This window comes from Notechis scutatus, chromosome 4, assembly GCF_049901735.1.
Source record: "Notechis scutatus isolate UNSWTSFEM ecotype Mainland chromosome 4, rNotScu1.2, whole genome shotgun sequence".
Taxonomy (NCBI): Eukaryota; Metazoa; Chordata; class Lepidosauria; order Squamata; family Elapidae; genus Notechis; species Notechis scutatus.
This window is the reverse complement of record NC_142012.1, coordinates 53,235,861-53,253,961: the sequence shown is the minus strand read 5'-3', so window position 1 is coordinate 53,253,961 and position 18,101 is coordinate 53,235,861. Positions and strand designations below refer to the sequence as shown.

The window sequence follows — 18,101 nt, the reverse complement described above, 5'->3', positions numbered from 1 at the left end:
GAATTCATGCAATCACGCTGAGCAAAAAAAAAAAAAAAGCTTTGGACATGCTTGTGTTTGGCTTAAGCGGCCAACTTGCACATATGTTATTAGTATGGCTGCTTCTTGGCACTTCCACTTAAAGCAGGGTTGTCCATTATGACACGTGGACTTCAACTGCCAGAAAAAAGCTAGCTCAGGAATTCTGGGAGTTGAAGTCCACAAGTCATATACGGGCCATAATTCCCCATCTCTGCCTTTGAACCTGAATCTCACATATTAAAATGGCCGGCTCAGGAATTCTGGGAGTTGAAGTCCACAAGTCATATACGGGCCATAATTCCCCGTCTCTGCCTTCGAACCTGAATCTCACATATTAAAATGGCCGGCTCAGGAATTCTGGGAATTGAAGTGCACAAGTCAAATAGGAGCCATAGTTCTCCATGAGGAGATCTCTGATCCTTAGATGTTTGGCTGAAGGCATCTTAAGCTATGGGACTTCACAGCTTTCCATGAAAGCAGATCCATTTTACTTCCCTGCAGCCCCCTCCTGTGACTGAAATCTCCAGAGTCCACTGTTGACAAACTTATTTCCTTTCCTTTCTTCTCCAGGAGCGCGAGCATGTTTGACATGAGATGCCCAGTAGAGGGTGCTGTGAATCAACCTCACAGTAAAGATCGCCACGAAAAGCTTCAGATCATTCAACACCAGCTGAAGGAAGAGGAAGATCAGTGGCAAGATGTGAGTAGCGGGGTCCACAGAGCTACGGCAAGCGGAGCTAGTTGCTATCGCAGGAGCTTTTGCAAACCACGTTTTAAGTTAGGGGCACAATAAATAGACTCAGGGTATGTGAAGTGTGAATACCACTTTACAAGGCCTTGGTAGGGCCACACTTGGAATGTTGCATCCAGGCTTGGTCGTCTCGTTGCTAAAAAAGATGTTGAGACTCTGGAAAGAGTGTGGAGAAGACCAACCAAGAGGATTAGGGGACTGGAGGATAAAATATACGAAGAACGGTTGCAGGAATTGGGTGTGTCTAGTTTAATGAAAAGAAGGACTAGGGGGGGACATGATAGCAGTTTTCCAATATTTGAAAACGAAGGGAATAACCCAGGGGCAGGGTTCAGCCAGCACAGACAGGCGAACTGGTAGTTCCCGCGATCATTTGGCCCAGTTCCTGCGCTATTCCGTCCGATATTTCCTTTGTTTGAAACCCAGCTGATTGGCGCAGCGATGCGGAATACCGCGCCTCAGCTGTTTTTACTCACCAGAGCTATAGTAAAAGGTAAGTTTTCTTGCTGTTTTTCAAACGAACTGCGCGCGTGCTCAGTGAACCGGTTGTTACACCGGTCGAATCCCACCACTGGAACAACCTATTCTCCAAAGCACCTGAAGGCAGGACAAGAAGCAATGGATAGAAACTCATCAAGGAAAGAAGCAACCTAGAACTAAGGAGACATTTCCTAACATTGAGAACAATTAATAAGTGGAACAACGATTTTTAAGAAGACATTGGAGAACCATTTGACCGAAATGGTTTCCTGCCTGAGCAGGGGGTTAGACTAGAAGACCTCCAAGGTCCCTTCCAACTCTGTTACTCTATTTCTAAGAAGGAAACAATGTGAAAATGGTTGACCCCACTACCTTCTTCTATTTTTTTTAAATTTGACAGTCTGACACTAACTCTATTCCATCTACACACACACACACACACACACACTGTCAGACCACCAAGCTGGAAAAGTTGGGGACCTCAGCGTTAGCTTATAACTACCTGCTCTGTGATTTTATGTAGGATTTAGCCCGGTGGAAAAACCGTCGGAGGAGTGCTTCCCAGGATTTGCTGAAAAAAGAAGCCGAGAGGAAAAAGATGGAGCAGCTACTCACTGGAGGAGAGGGAAGCAACGAGAGACGGAAGAGCATCAAGACGTACCGAGAGATTGTGGAGGAGAAGTACGTAGCCTTAAGGAAGCAAAGGCTGGTTGCGGAAGGCGCACCTGATCATAATATGGGTTGGGTTGGGTTGAGCGTATGAATGAGCCCAGGCAGTCCTGACGTATTTAGAAACCACGGCTAAGGGAATGATGGTCCAGATATTGATTGAAGAGAATATTTGTAGCTCAGGGTTGAATTCTGGGGTCCTTGATGGTCTCTGAGCTTGGTTGTTTGCTTGCAGATGTTTTATGACCCAACTAGGTAACATCATCAGTACTAGAAGGGAGTGTGGTTGGCAGGGAGGAGGAGGAAGAAGAAGAGGAGGAGGAGGAGGACGACAACTATAGTGCCCTTGGTGCTCTCTGAACTGGATTATTTCCTTGCAGACATTTCATTACCCAACTAGGTAACATCATCAGTGCCAGGAAAGGGAGGAGGAGGAGGAGAAAGAGGAGGAGGAGAATTGGAAGGATTTTGATGTTCTCTGAGCTTGGTTGTTTTCTTGTAGACATTTCATGACCCAACATGATCAGTGCTAGAAGGGAGTGTGGTTGGCAGACGGGAGGAGGAGGAGGGGGAGGGAGAGGAGGGGGAGGACTGAAGAGTCCTTGGAATTTCATTTCTTTTTTCAGATGTTTCATGACCCTACTAGGGAACATCCTCAGTGCTAGAAGGGAGGAGGAGTAGGACTATAGTGTCCTTGGTGCTCTCTGATCTGGGTTGTTTCCTTGCAGACATTTCATTACCCAACTAGGAAACATCATCAGTGCCAGGAAAGGGAGTAGAAGGAGGAAGAAGAGGAGGAGAAGGAGTAGGAGAATTGGAAGGATTTTGGTGTTTCTCGTAGACGTCTCACAACCCAAACTCAGTAACATCCTCAGAGCAAACCCTATACTCCCCTACAGCACTGATGAGGTTACCTAGTTGGGTAACACAATGTTTGCAAGAAAACAACCCAGCTCAGAGAGCACCAAGGACCCCACAGTCTGGACATATTTGCCTTGTGGCACAAAGGTCATGACCCGTGACCGTTCTGTGTTTATAAAATGTATTATTACCCCACGCTTCTTGGAATATGAAGTACAAGGACTTATCCAATTCCGCCATCTTGGTTTCTGCTCCCCCACAGAGAGAAGCGTGAAAGGGAACTTCACGAAGCTTACAAGAATGCCAGGTCTCAGGAAGAGGCAGATAGGATACTCCAACATTACATCGAGAGGTTCACCATTAGCGAAGCTGTCCTTGAACGCTTGGAGATGCCAAAACTTTTGGAAAGAAGCCATTCTGCTGAGCCAAATTCATCCTCCCCATCCAAGGACTCCAACCCTCTCCGATATTTACGGCAGCAGTCACTCCCAGCCCCAAAATTCACTGCCAAGTTCGAAGCCACCATCATCCCCACCAGTGGGCCAGAGGCTAGCACCTCCACTGGCTCCCCCGCCTCAAGCAAACCCTCAGGCTCCGTGGCTATGCCTCTGGTGACGCCCAAGCCTTACTCACAGCCGAAAGATACCCAGGAGATTTTGAGAAACTTCAAGGTGGGTTAAGATATGACAAGAAGAAGGCCTCCAGTGAGATGGGAAGCATGCAAGTTTAGTAAATAGTAAATAGGTGATGATGGGTGGATGGACGGATGGATGGACAGACATGATAGATGATAGATGAGATAGATGATGGATGGATGGATGATAGATGGATGGACAGACGGATAGACATAGAGGAGAGATGGTGGATGGGATGGATGGGTGATGATGGATGGATGGATGGAAGGAAGGACAGACATGATAGATGAGATAGATGATGGATGGACAGATAGACAGGTCATAATTGATGGATGGATGAATGGAAAGACATATAGACAGGAGAGGTAATGGATGGGACGGATGGGTGATGATAGCTGGATAGATAGGTGGTGATGGATGAACGGATGGATAGATGGACAGACAGATGATAGAGGATATAGTTGGTTGATGGATGGACAGATGAATAGGTCATAGATGATGGATGGATTGATGGATGGATGGATGTACGGACAGACATGATAGATGAGAGATGAGAGATGATGGATGGATGGAGACAGACAGATGATAGATGATATAGATGATGAATGGACAGATAGTCAAGTCATAGATGATAGATGGATGGATGGACAGACAGAAAGAAATAGAGGAGAGATGGTGGATGGGATGGATGGGTGATGATGGATGGAAGGACATGATAGATGATAGATGAGATAGATGATGGATGGATGGATAGATAGATATAGAGAGAGTCATTTTGTAGTCCTAACCACTTTCCTTCTCATTAGAACTAATCCAAAATGGCCTCAGAGCCTTAATTCCTCTGCTTTGGGGTTTTGAAATGCAGGTGGATGGAAAGATCTCTGTGAACAGAGAAGCGAGCAACGGAGTGGAAGACGAACCAGACAAGGAATGCTCGGCCTTTCTGTTTGAACCTTCCCCCAACCTTTCAACTAAGTCTGAGCACGTGGTCGAATCACACAGGGGATCTATGGAAGGAAGCGCAGATTCTACCCCTCCCGAGCTGGTTCAGAAGAGCTTAATCGAAGACAATGTACACAGAGAGCAAATTGTAAGGGCCAGATACTTGGGTTAGCTGGGTGGGGAGATAAACGGTTCTGCAACTGCTTGTAAACTTAGGCCTAGAGGTAGTTGACTTATAACTATTCGGTTTTTTGTTTGAAGTCAATACAGGTAGTCCTCGACTTATGACCACAATTGAGCCCAGAACTTATGTTGCTAAGCAAAACATTTGTTAAGTGATCTTGGCCCCATTTTGCAACCCTTTTTGCCACAGTTATTAAGCAAATCACTGTGTCAGATTCCCAAGGGATGAAATCCATTTAAAAAGAAAAGAGCAAAGTCCCATCTTCCAAAACAATTAATTTTATTTAGGAAAGCATCAAATTGGCAAAGTCTGTTGCAATTCTGGATCTGACACAACCTGGAATTACACCACCTAATATTGGAAATTAGAAACCGCCCCCAAAAGTCACATTCCCCAATAGAAGTAAATCAACGTTGCCTGGTGTCATCAATCTCCACCTCCAGGTCTCAGCAGGGTCAGCTTTTGTTCCCACGGGAAGAAGAACCACCTAGCCTAAACAACTCTACACTCCTCCCACCTTAGAAATGTGGCAAGCCCGAAACCCTTCCCCCCATAACCAGCGAAGAGAAAGAAAGAAAAGGAATATATAATGGCTACGCATATGTCAATTTCGGGCTTGACACACTGCCCGAACACGGGTGTTCAGTTAGTAACTGTTGTGGTTAGCCAGTAGCAGGTGCAGACAGCTGAGGAGAGCGAGGACTCAGATGAGGGGCCAGGAACATTAGGGAGTGGACTGCTGCCTTCAGAGATTGTGGGGGCTGGCAGCAGCGATGAGGAGGTTCCCGAGGAGCCTGTGCCAAGTGCGCGTGCGCGCAGGGCTGCTTGCAGGAAAGAGCAGTTGCAGCAGCACAGGCAACTCGGGAGTAAGGCTGCAAGGTAATGGCCCCTCCTTCAAGAAGATAAATGTGAATCGGACGTTCTTTGCAGGAAGCAAAGACGTTCTGAAACTCAGCCTTGTGGACATTGCAGTATCTTAGTTGGTATTTGAAGACTCTTGTGTTGTGAAATATTTCTTATCTGTGATTCTTGGCAGCCTTGTACAGTTTTGGTGAGGCTTGCGCTTATCAAAGTTAATTAGTTTGCAGCAGCCTTTTAACTGGGGATTTGTAAGAATCATTAAAAGGTTTCTGTTCCTTTTGGTTCATGTTTGTTTTATTGGAAAAGGGTTTGGGTCAGAACAGAAACAAGGTTGTTAAGTAAATCTGGCTTTCCTGTTGGCTTGGCTTCTCAGAAGGTTGCAAAAGGGGACCCCAGGACACTGCAACAGTCATAAATAGGAACCAATTGCCAAGCACCTCAATTTTGATCACATGACCGTGGGGATGTTGCAATGGTCAAATGGGTAAAAAAAATGGACATAATTCACTTTTTCCAGTGTAACTTTGAACGGTCACTAAACAAGCTGTTGTAAGTCCAGGACTACCTGTATCTGTTTGGCTGAACAAAGCAACCCTTGAAAAAAAATTAGACCTTCGTTATTTTGTGGTCGTACTTGACCCCAAATTGCTTCTCCAAAAACAATGGCCAAGTTACTGAATCCTAAAAGCTTATTCAAACTGTAAGAGAGTTGTTTGGTTGTGGCAAACAAGTATAATAAATCAACTTACTACATTTCCTTTGGCTTCTGCTTTAACCATGAACTCAATGTTTTCTGCAGGACTCCTTCACGGAAGAAGCTGAACCAGCCAGCCGAAAAGATAGAACTGATCTAGAAGAGACCTTTCTGGGTAGGCTCTTGCAAATGGGCCTTTTAAAGTATAGTAAACAGTCCTCAAAATAGCTCAAGATTGAACTGTGAGGTTCTTGAGGTCCACTGAGCTTGGTGGCTTTCTTGCAGATGTTTCATTACCCCCCCCCCTCCTCCTCCTCCTCCTCTGCACGTCCCATTTCCTTGTAGCACTGATGATGTTATCTGGTTAGGTCATGAAATGTCTGCAACAACTAAGCTCAGAGAACAACAAGGACAATTTTTCCTCCTCCTCCTCCTCCTCTACTCCTCCTCCAAACTGGTGTGATGACCCAGGGCATGGCACAAAGGCAACGCAGTCAAATAAGCAAGAAGTGTCCCTTTAGTTATTTCCAACTTTGCCCCCAATGTCCAGGTTACCTTCGGCTGGAGAAAAAACTCTCCCAAGAACAGTTTTTAAGTGGTGGAAATTCAGTCCGAAAACAAAGTACATACAAACTGTAAATAAAAATCCACACAAACCACACTGCAGTGATTAACTGGACAGAGCAGGAGAAGGAATTGCAGGCTTGAAAACCCATCAAAACATACACAGTTGGGAAGACTCCAGAAACCCAGATAAGCCTCAACGATACCAGATAATTCACAATTTGCTCCCAACAACTTTGCTGCACGCAGCTTGCCTTTTTTATACACTGTGTTCCCAGCTGCAGCTAATGAAGGGAATCAGGGCCCTTTCCTCCACCCGTAAGCCACGCAACCCACATTGCTTCCTTCTGTGTTCCTCCCTGTGTGCCCTAGGATGAAGAGGGGGTGGGCCTGGGTCTTCCTCTGAACCCCCTCTCCCTTGCTCTACCTCTCTCCTGCTCTGCTTTTGTGGAAGCCGTTGGCTGTCAGTACTTTAGTCAGGGTGCATAGTTCAGTCTTTATGTGTGTCTTGCCTGCCAGGCATTTGGTTCTGGCAATTAGTGTTTTGGCCACAGAGTTTATCTGTGCTGGGTGGTGGTGGGATTGTGCATTGAGGTAGCAGTTGGTGTGTGTTTTCTTCTGGCATATGGTGTGTCCTAGTGTGCCATCTGTTTTTTTGTAGATTAGTACATCTAGGAATGGTAGTTGTTTGTTTCTGTTTCCATGGTGAATTTGATTTTGGGGTGTGTGCTGTTTAGGTGTGTTAGGAAATTGTTTAGGTTTTCTTTTCCATGGGGCCAAATAACAAATGTGTCATTGATGTATCTTAACCATAGTTTGGGTTTGTGGGTGGCATTGAACAGGTTTGCAATGACGGGTGACAGTGGTGATCCCGCAGGGGCTCCTTCAATTTGCTTGTATCTTTGTCCTTTGTATATGAAATATGTGTTGGCTAAGCAGTGTTCTGCTAGTTCCATGAGGTGTTTGGGTGGTTGGTATTTATTTTTGATGATTTGTAGGGTTTCTTTTATCGGGACTTGAGTGAATAGTGAAACCACATCGAAACTTACAAGCAGATCTTTTTGTTCCACGTGTAGATCTTTGATCATTTCCAAGAGGTGGTATGAGTTTTCTACATGTGAAGCTGCTGCTTCAGCATGGGGCTGTAGCTGCTTTGCTAGGTATTTGGCTAGGTTTTGTAGTGGTGCTCCTCTGGAGCTGACTATGGATCTGAGAGGTATGCCTTCTTTGTGTATGTTTGGGAAGCCTGCACTTACAAACAAAAAAATCTCCACGCCACAAGCCAGGCAAACACCTGGGCACAAACACCTGGGCACAAACACCTGGGCAAATTTGTTGATACCTCCAGCTCAAACACACCCCAACCAGGCACCCAGATGAAACCCAGCTTCCTAATAAATGATAGCCGTCCATTTACTCGAAGCCAAGCCTCACTAAAAGCCTCCAATACAGGAAACACAATGTTGCCAGCCACTCAAGACCAAAAAAAAAAGCTACAAAACAGACAGAAGATATTAGAAACACCAATCAAGCAGAACACCGCAAACTCTAAGACTAATAAACACAGACCAAGACTCCCAACCAATCAGGATGAAGAAAAAACCATTCTGGCACAGCAGTAGGCTAGCACCAAATTTAAAACAGAAACGACTACAAAAGTCTGACTCACAGACTGAACACTATACAGAAGCCTAATGATGGCAGATGAGATTCTGCTGAAACGTCACTACAACTTTAAAAGCACAACTATAATGATGCGGGAAAATACCCGAACAAAGCTGAATTACATACATACATACATACATACATACATACATACATACATACATACATACATACGATTTGGCCAAATGCAATTAATTTTTTTAATCTTTGTCTTTTTAATGGCATAGATCCAGCCCACACAGAATCCAGCATGTTGTTTTCCTGTGCCAACCCCCTGCCGGCCAGCCTGGAGAGGTCTTCCTTCCACAATCATTCCAACGAAACAGAGTCACATCCTGAGCTGAATTCAACTCAAGAAGCAGAAACCCTTGAAAGAGGAGAACATAAGGGTACAGAAGCTCCGGTTAGTCAAAAAGTAAAAATTAAGCTAGGGTGGGGATGGGGAGGTGGAGCTGCTCTACTACTTACCTTTGGACGGTTGTAGCCAGGCCTCACACACCTTGACACCTGCCTTGCCGTCCCATTTCTTTTGCAACCAGCAACGCTGACAAGGCTTTCTGAAGGCTTCTGTCGCTGATAACAAAGCTCTGGATTGATCCAGAGCTGTTATCGGTGTCAGAGGCCTTCATGCAAGCCTTGCCAGCCGCAGAAGTTGCTGAGGGCCTCTGACAGAGAAAAGGAGGCTGGGGGCAACATGCACAAGTGAGGTTAGTCAGTGAATGACGTCCTCCAAAAATAAGACCTGGTGCCTTTTTTGGTGGCAAATATATATATATATATAAGACAGGGTCTTATTTTCGGGGAAACACGGTATAACCTATTCTCAATAAAACATAACTCTGGTCTTCTGTTTCCTGGTCTGAGCAACTTCAGAAGAGTTATACTACTTTGTTGATGTGCTAATGATGTTCTTTACGAATCGGTCCAGGTTCAGATAGATACCTTGGAGGCTCTAAAACAAGGTGAAGACCTACCTTTTCCTCTTCTGAGGAAGTTCCCGGAGACAAGCCAAGGGGTTTTGCAGGACCCTCCCCTACAAGATCAAAAAGGTAAATTTCCTAGCTAGGAATCAACAAATCTGCCATTTTTAGTTCATGAAGAAAAGCAAGGTTTTACACCTGGGCAGGAAAAACCAAAGGAGCAAAGTGCAGATGAGGCGAAACCGGGCTCAAAAACAGCAACTGTGAGAGGGACCTTGGAGTCCTAGTGGATGTCCTAGCAGCCAAAAAGGCTAATACGATACTTGGTAGCATAAACCGAGGCATAAAATCATGTGAAGTATTATTACCATTTTATAAAGCCTTAAGTAAGGCTGTACCTGGAATACCGCATCCAGTTATGGTCACCACATTACAAAAAAGATGTTGAGACTTTGGAAAAAGAGCAGAGAAGAACAACTAAGATGATCAAAGGCCTGGAGACTAAAACATACAAAGAACGGGTGAAGGATTTGGGTTTGGCCAGTCTAGAGAAAAGAAGGACAGGGGAACATGATAGCAGTCTTCCAGTATTTGAGGGGCTGCCCCAAAGAAGAGGAAGTCAATTTATTCTCCAAAGCATCTGAGGGCAGGACAAGAAGCAATGGGGGGAAACTAATGAAGGAGAGAAGCAATCTGGAATTGAGACGAAACTTCCTAAAAGTGAGGACAGTTAACCAGTGGAACAGTTTTGCCTTCAGATGTTGTAAGTGTTTCATCACTGGAGGTTTTTGTGATGACCCAGGGTGGGATACAAAATAAACATAGTCACAAAAACAGGTGAAGCCCCTTTTATTCCTTCACTTTGCTTCAAAGCTCCAAATATCCTTGATTGGAGACAAAAAAAACTCCCCCACAAGCAATTATGAAAAGGAAAAAATGCTGTTTAAACTAAAAATGCCTATAAATTATAAAGAGTAAAAACAACACAAACCACACTGAAGCAATTAAGGGAACCAGGCAAGATAAGGGCTTGAAGATGTCCACAGATATCGGAACACACACAGGGAAGGACGCCAAACTCAGAGAGGAATGACAGACTAGAGATATTTCCACGCTTTGTTTCCAGCACTGGCCCATACGCATGTCCGTCCTTTTAACCAGTTCTCACAGCTGCAGCCCATGAAGAGGATCAAGGCCCTTTCCTCCCCCATAGACCACACCATTCACGTCTCTCCCTTATCCTCTCCTCCCTGCGTGCCCTAGGATGGAGAGGGGATGGGCCTGGGTCTTCCTCTGATTGCTCAGCCGGCCTCTGCCCTTCCCCAGCCTCCTCCACAACCTCCGGAGCCACACTCCCACTCCTTGTCAGCTATTCCTCCTCTCCCTCAGATTCAGTCTCCAACAGGGGCATGGCAGTTTTTAAGAGACTGGACAGCCACTTGTCTGAAATGGTTTAGGGGCTCCTGCTTTAGCAGAGGGCTGGACTAGAAGACCTCCAAGGTCCCTTCCAGTTCTATTCTGATTCTGGGTGGGATGCTGGTTTTGTTCCCCCCAAAACCAGTCCTGAAAAACTGTAAATTACGTCATGTTTTCCAGGGCTAGCAGCATCCATTCAAGCATGAAACCCCACCACCCGAGTTCCTCTTTGTGCACGCAAGCAGTGACAGTCAGAGCAGACAAGGCTTCCCTGGTGTTCTTAAACAAGACTTCTTTTTTAACCATGAATATTAGTAAATTAAATTAATTAATATTAAAGCATTCCTTAATGAGTTGACAATTATCATTTTTGTCATTTCAAGCAGTTTGTCGTTTTGGAAGCCCTTTAAGGATTTCAGAGAGAGGTGTGAAACTGTAAAAAAAAAATATTTAAAAACATTTGAACCATTTTAAAAGTTTTAATTTTAGCTGTTTTTTTTCTTACTGTGGCAGCTGCCGCCGCCGAGAACAGGGACCCAACAAACGTAAGTTGATCCTATTTGAAATCTTGATGTCAGGATTCCGGCACTTAACCCCATTTAAATCATGAGTCTCAAGCCAAACTTCCAAAACTTCAAAAGGATTTATTGGGAGTTAACATGTCTGGCACTGCCTGGGTGCAGCTGACTCTGAGATACATAATTCATTGCCACCCTTGACCCTGGTTTTCTCCCCCACCCCCTGGGTGTATCATAATTCATATTCTCCAGTGGGACACATCCATAGCCAAGCGCCATCAATCATGCTCTCCAGTTAGAATTTTGCGTGGCAGAAACTTCGGTCACCTAGTTAGTATCTTTGAAAATATTTGTGGAATGCACTTTCAGTTTGCAAGTTGTTGCAGTGCTCCTCCCTCCCTTTCTGTTGGCAACTCTAAAAAGACCATAGAATTATTTTATGAGTTGACACTTCTTGAACTGTCTTAAGCTGCTCAGGGCCTGATGAGGAGCATTTGAACATTGCTCGTGACAGATTTTTAAGTTATTGATTTTTGATCAGATATCATGTGTATGACCAGGGCTGAACTTGTGGTCTTCAAACTTGTTAGTTAGTTAGTCCAGGGGTCCCCCAACTTATGGACCACAGCCCCCACTACCACGGCCTATTCACAACCAGGGCGCATGAGTGCCCGGCTGGTGCACATGTATGTGTGCGCAAATATAACCCCACTTACCAGAGCGTTGCAGGGCTTACTGCCCTACTCTGCGAACATTGCGGGGGCTCGAGGCCCCACTCATGCAAGCAATGAAGGCACAAAAGTATACCCTCTATCCTCCCCCCTTCACTCTGCTCCAGAGCGCCAATCTGGAAAGATTGGGGAACTCAGGTTAATCTACAAGTACTCCTCAACTAATGATTGTAACGGAGTCTACCTATTATGGTTGTGACGGTCCTTAAGTGAGGTGATCATGTGTCTCCCAGATCAGTTTTGATATGTTGCATAGTCAGTACAAATCGTCCTCAGCTTACAACCACAATTCATCCTCTTTTAACGAGCCCATAATCTCTTGCGGGGTGGAGTCTGGGTGACTGAATGGAGTTGAGTGTTTTACTGGCCAGATGCCCTTCCTGTCACCAATGTGGAGTTTTCTTCAGCAGAGTGCCCAGAGAGAGAAATATCCACCTCTACCTAAGATTGAACTCACAGCCTTTTGATTGTGAGGTGAGAGCTCCACCTCTAGACTGCCGCACCACTCAATTGACCACCATAACTGAGCCCGACAATTCTGTTGTTCAACATTCGTTCAATGGGTTTCGTCCCATTCTACGACCTTTCTCGCCACAGTTATTAAGTGAATCCCTGCAGTGGATAAGGCAGTAAGCAGATTGCTAAGTGAATCCAACTTCCCCTGTTGATTTTGCTTGTCAGAAGGTCGCAAACGGGGATCTTGTGACCTTGGGACACAGGGACGGTCATAAAGATGAACCGGTGGCCACGCATCTGAATATATATGGGATGATAGGGCTGCTACAAAGGTCATAACTGTGGAACACGGTCATGAGTCACTTTTTTCAGTGCCATTGTAACTTTGAACGGTCACTAAACAAATTGTAAGTTGAAGATTACCTGTACAAATAGTGTAAACAGGAGTGGAACGGTGCTAATTGTCTTTACCATCTAGGTAAAAGTTGTAGTTGTGACACTGGAGTTTTTCAAGGAGCACCTTATCTTCTCCATCTACTTGTTCCATCTGATTTCCCTCTCCTTTGCAATCCAAATTAGTGACTGTTTGTAAGTTGAGGATTACCTGTAACGTCTTTTTAAACCACCATTGTAAGCTAACATTGAGATCCTGGTCTGCTTCTAGCTAGGGGCTACAACTTGTAACATCACAGCCTACTATATTCATGCCATTTGGTAGAAACGCAGGGATGGGCTGCTACCGGTTCGCACCGGTTTGGGCGAACCGGATGTTAATTTTGTATCTGTTTTGCTGAACCGATACTTTCAACGACTGGCTGGCTTCACCCACGCCTCTCCTCCCAGGAGTCCCCCATGTGGCCTGTTTTGGATCCCAGATAAATGCAGGGCCCATGCGGAGGCTCAGGGAAGGTGAAAAATGGGCCTCCTGGAGGCTCCGGAAGGCCGGAAAAGAGGCTCCAAAGAGCCTCTAGAGCCCGGGGAGCCCATTTTTCACCCTCTCGGAAGCTCAAGGGAAGCCTCCGGAGCCCAAGGAGGATGAAAAGCCCCCCCCCCTGTGCTGTGGTGCAGGAGGCTGACTAGGCCATGCGCACCATGGCCTTGCCCACCCAGCAACCGGGCAGAGAACCAGTTGCTAATTTTTTTGAAGCTCTCCCCTGTAGAAACCGGATAATCATCAGGATTCTCCTTACCAAAAACTTACTGAAATTACGATTGTCCAGGAAGGAGGATCAGCCAAGCAGTGGGCTTGCAAACCTAGGTTGGAAAGATTTGGGGGGGTAAAACATGCAGCGGGCCTGTATTATTTGCATCTAATTGTATATGTGATTGACTTATTGAAGCGTTCGACGTGCTGGGCTTGGGATCCGGAAGAAGAACGCAGGCGCCAGGAACGGTGGCAGCAAGAACAGGAACGCTTACTCCAGGTAGATCCAGTTTCTTGCTCTGAGTTGTTTTCCCCCCCTCTCTAATCCAAAAGAGGAGGGACGCGGTGGCTCAGCGGCTAAGACGCTGAGCTTGTCGGTCAGAAAGGTCGGCAGTTCTGCGGTTCGAATCCCTAGCGCCGCAAAATAGAGTGAGTTCCCGTTACTTGTCCCAGCTTCTGCCAACTTAGCAGTTCGAAAGCATGTAAAAAATGCAAGTAGAAAAATAGGGACCCCTTTGGTGGGAAGGTAACAGCATTTCATGTGCCTCTGAAGGCATTTAGTCATACCGGCCACATGACCACAGAGATGTCTTCGGACAGCGCTGGCTCTTCGGCTTTGTAACGGAGATGAGCACCGCCCCCTAGAGCCGGAAACAACCAGCACAGATGTGCGAGGGGAACCTTTACTTTACCTTTAATCAAAAAGAAATTTCAAAATAAACCTTTGCTAGTAGGAGCTATTCCCTCGATCAAGCTGGAGATACCAGTTCCACCACGTTGGGCCGGGATTCTTGGTTTACAGTTTGCGTTGCTCCTCTTCCCTTAGGAAAGGTATCAGAAAGAGCAGGAGAAGTTGAAGAAGGAGTGGGAAAAGGCGCAGAAGGAAGTTGAAGAAGAGGGACGCAAATATTATGAAGAGGTATGAAGCCTGAGGTGGGATGGTGGACAGATGGGGATGAGCCTCCAACTCAACAAGCATCCTTGCTCTTTGGACCTTTTGTAATTTTATTCCCCAAAAATATTTCAACTTTTTCTCCCCTTTTTAAAATTTAGTTTGTAGAAGGTTGGTCAGAACACATTTGAATTATGTACAGCTAGTCCTTGATGCAGTGGCTCAGTGGCTAAGACGCTGAACTTGTCGATCAGAAAGGTCAGAAGTTCGGCGGTTCAAATCCCCAGTGCCGCGTAATGGAGTGAGCTCCTGTTACTTTGTCCCAGCTTCTGACAACCTAGCAGTTCTGCCAATCATACTACAAAAAATCGAACCATATTGAAGAAGTTACTTGGATGATCAGTGAAACAAAAAGAAAATAAATCATGACTCAGCTTCCAGACAGCGCCACCTGAATGTCTGAGAATTTTCATGAATTTTGACCATCTTCTCTTTTTTAGGAACGCAAGATCCTGGAAGATACTGTGGTGCCATTCATGCTGGCTTCAAGCTCTGCAGAACCCCTGTCTACGTCATCTTCTCTGACTGATGGAAACAGGACTATGGTGTGTCCTCTAGTAGAATTTAAGGCTAAAATGGGTGATGCCCCCCAAATATAAGCTTTTATAAGACGGTACTTTATAGAATATGGTGGCGCAGTGGTTAGAATGCAGTACTGCAGGCTAACTCTGCTGGCTGCCAGCTGTCAGGATTCCAGCAATCGCCCTAATTAAATCATGATTCTCGAGCCAAACTTCAAAAAACTTCAGAGGATTTATTAGAGGCAACATACTGGCATGACCTATATGAAGCCAACTCTGGCATATGTAATTTACAGTCCCCTGTGACCCTGTCCCCCCCCCCGAGTGTCTCATCAACCAGATTCTCCCATTGAGCACCTTCACGGGCTGGGTGTCATCAATCACGTTCTCCAATTCAATATATTCGCGGGAAAAAGCCCTGGTATTTTCGTTGCAATCTTTTAAAGATAAGAGTTGGAATGTACTTCCGTTTTCAAACTGCTGCACGGTTCTTCCAGATTTCCTTCCCCCCCGCTGCCTTTTTAATGGTAACTATTAAAACAGGCATAGGAATGTTTTATGAGTTGACACCAGCAGTTCTACTGGCTGAAGGTTTACTCAGTCATCCATCCTTCCAAGGTCAGGAAAATGAGGACCCAGATTGTTGGGGATGGGGAGCACAGGCTGACTCCAGTGGTGGGATTCAAAATTTTATACTACTGGTTCTGTGGGCGTGGCTTGATGGGCGTGGCAGGGGACAGATACTTTAAAATCCCCATTCCTTCCCCACTCTGGGGAAAGGTTATTGCAAAATCCCCATTCCCTCCTCACCCCACTAACCTGCTTTCCAGCTCCGTTCTCCTGTGCAGGGCAATCAAAGGAGACCCAGCCAATCAGCTGGGACCCAATGGGAGGCAGAGAATAGATGGGGGCAGGACCAGTCAGATTTTAGTTTTATGGGTTGGTTGGTTAATGAATGATGCATATTAGAATAAAATATATACTGATTTTTCCCTGGCTTCAATCCTCTCCATGTCTCTTCTATCGATAGTTCTTCTGTCATTTTTTAAAAAAAAGTTCTGGGAAAAGTCCTTCTTGTTTTTTTAAATTTATGTTGCTGCTTCTGTAGTCCATTTTTGTGTCAACTATTGCATTGAAATCTCCTATAAGACAAATATTTTCATATTCTGTTTCAAGGATCTTCATGTGGAGCTTTGTTTAAAAATAAAATTCTTCTTGTCCATTATTTGGTGCATATATGGCAACCAAAAGTACCTGTTTTCAATTTAAAGTCACTTCCGCCATCAGAATTCTCCCTTCTTCATCTTTAAAGATTTGTTTAACATTTATTGTTTCTTTAACATATAATGGAATATAAACCATAGCTCATTAAGGGAAAGATGTCAGCCCTCTGAGGTAAACCTCATAACATATATTTGTTTGGTAGAATTTGATTGATCTAAGTTACTCGGAAGACGATAAGAAGGCAAACGAAGACGCAAAACTGAAGATGTTATTCTATGAGCAAGATGACGCAAAACATATGGAATATCAACTACGAGAAGAGAATGCGAAGTGCGTAAGAATGAAATAAATTTCATAAGAAACGTATCTGAGAAAAATGTATGAGTGTTCTGACCCAAACCCTTTTCCAATAAGACAAGCAATAACTAAAGAGAACAGAAACCTTTTAATGAGTCTTACTTACTTACTTACTTCCTTGTTAAAAAGCTTCTGCAAACTAATTAACTTTGATAAGCACAAGCCTTGCCAAAACTGTGCAAGACTGCCAAGAATCACAGATAAGAAATATTTCACAACACAAGAGTCTTCAAATTCCAACTGTAATGTCCACGAAGCTGAGTTTCAAAACGTCTTTGCTTCCTGCAAAAAAAAGTTTGCTTCACAGCTGGCTTTTATCTTCTTGAAGGAAGGGCCATTACCTGCAGCCTTACTCCTGAGTCGCCCGTGCTGCTGCAGCTGCTCTCTCCTGCGAGCAGCCCTGTGCGCATATGCAGGAAGCAAAGTAGTTCGATCGGTTCCAAGTCATCCTTGAAGCTCTTTGTACTTCGGTTTTTGTTTTTTTTTTGTACTTCGGTTGGTTTCTTTTCTAGTTCATTTGATATTTCTGTTTCTGGCAGCACTTCACAGAACTGAAAGGTGGGTGCTTATCTTGGGGGACTGTTTGAGATTAATTTCTGCTGGGAATGAAAACAATTCTGAGCATTGCAATGAAATAAGTCTTGTTTTTAAAATAATTGTGTGCGTAATTACGGTTTAGGAAGCCTGGGTCAGAACAATAAGTTATTTTTTTCAGTGCTGTTGTAACTTCAGTTGGTCACTAAATGAACTGTTGTAAGTCGAAGATTAGCCGTATTGTTTTCCTCCACCTTTTGTACAATATTGTTAATTGCCCCAATTAAATCATGAGCCTCAAGCCAAGCTTCAAAAACTTCAAAGGATTTATTAGGAGTGAACATGCCAGCATGACCTCTGTGAAGCTGATTCTGAGACACGTCATTCACTGTCACCCTTGACCTAGGATTTTCCTCCCACCCCTCTGGGTGTATCATAATTCATATTCTCCAGAAATGTTTTATGAGTAGACAAATATATTTTCTGCTCTTCAGCGCTGTGAATAAGGAAGAATATCTTGAAGGTCTGAATTGGAGACAGAAGGAGCAAATTCCCACCCCAGGAGACAGATTGCCCAAGAACATGTCTTTGCCATTATGTCCAGGTTGGTGGTGGCTCGATGCCTTTTGCTTTTGAAAAACTTGAAAATATCAAAAGTTTTGGCTTTTTTAACTACTTACCTTGTTTTCTCCTCACTGGTTTTGTATCTACCTGGTGAGAACAAATGCATGAACTCTTGCATCAAGTGGGACTTACTTGTAGTTAAAATGCAGACTAACATGGAAATGTCAACAGTAAATTAAGTACAGTGTATGAAACGTGCTAGCAAGTTTTTTGAATTCATTTCCTCTTTTGGGTTCTGCCTTTTGTCCTGCCCCCAGTTCTTTCCTATCCTCTTGTTGTTTCTCTTTCTTTCTTCCTTTCTCTCTCTCTCCCTCTCTTTCCTTCTGCCTCTCTCCTCCATCCTTCTTTCCCTCCCATCCTCTTGTTCCTCTTTCTTT

At 44.7% G+C, this 18,101-nt stretch overlaps 1 protein-coding gene across 10 annotated transcripts in view; it reads left to right on the top strand.

Annotated features, from left to right (window-relative positions):
• The window catches only part of LIMCH1 (LIM and calponin homology domains 1), a 192,927-nt gene that overhangs the window by 160,466 nt on the left and 14,360 nt on the right, over positions 1-18,101 (top strand). For 7 of the 10 annotated variants that reach the window (XM_026675354.2, XM_087965762.1, XM_087965760.1 and 4 more), the window contains 13 exons: positions 592-721; positions 1,776-1,933; positions 3,045-3,453; positions 4,283-4,507; positions 6,204-6,273; positions 8,555-8,742; positions 9,256-9,376; positions 11,177-11,208; positions 13,709-13,792; positions 14,339-14,431; positions 14,905-15,009; positions 16,412-16,539; positions 17,595-17,704. In XM_026675354.2, coding sequence (XP_026531139.2) covers positions 592-721; positions 1,776-1,933; positions 3,045-3,453; positions 4,283-4,507; positions 6,204-6,273; positions 8,555-8,742; positions 9,256-9,376; positions 11,177-11,208; positions 13,709-13,792; positions 14,339-14,431; positions 14,905-15,009; positions 16,412-16,539; positions 17,595-17,704 — 1,853 coding nt within the window. The remainder of the gene's footprint in view (positions 1-591; positions 722-1,775; positions 1,934-3,044; positions 3,454-4,282; positions 4,508-6,203; positions 6,274-8,554; positions 8,743-9,255; positions 9,377-11,176; positions 11,209-13,708; positions 13,793-14,338; positions 14,432-14,904; positions 15,010-16,411; positions 16,540-17,594; positions 17,705-18,101) is intronic. The other 3 variants (XM_087965761.1, XM_087965754.1, XM_087965759.1) reach the window with 1 other exon arrangement.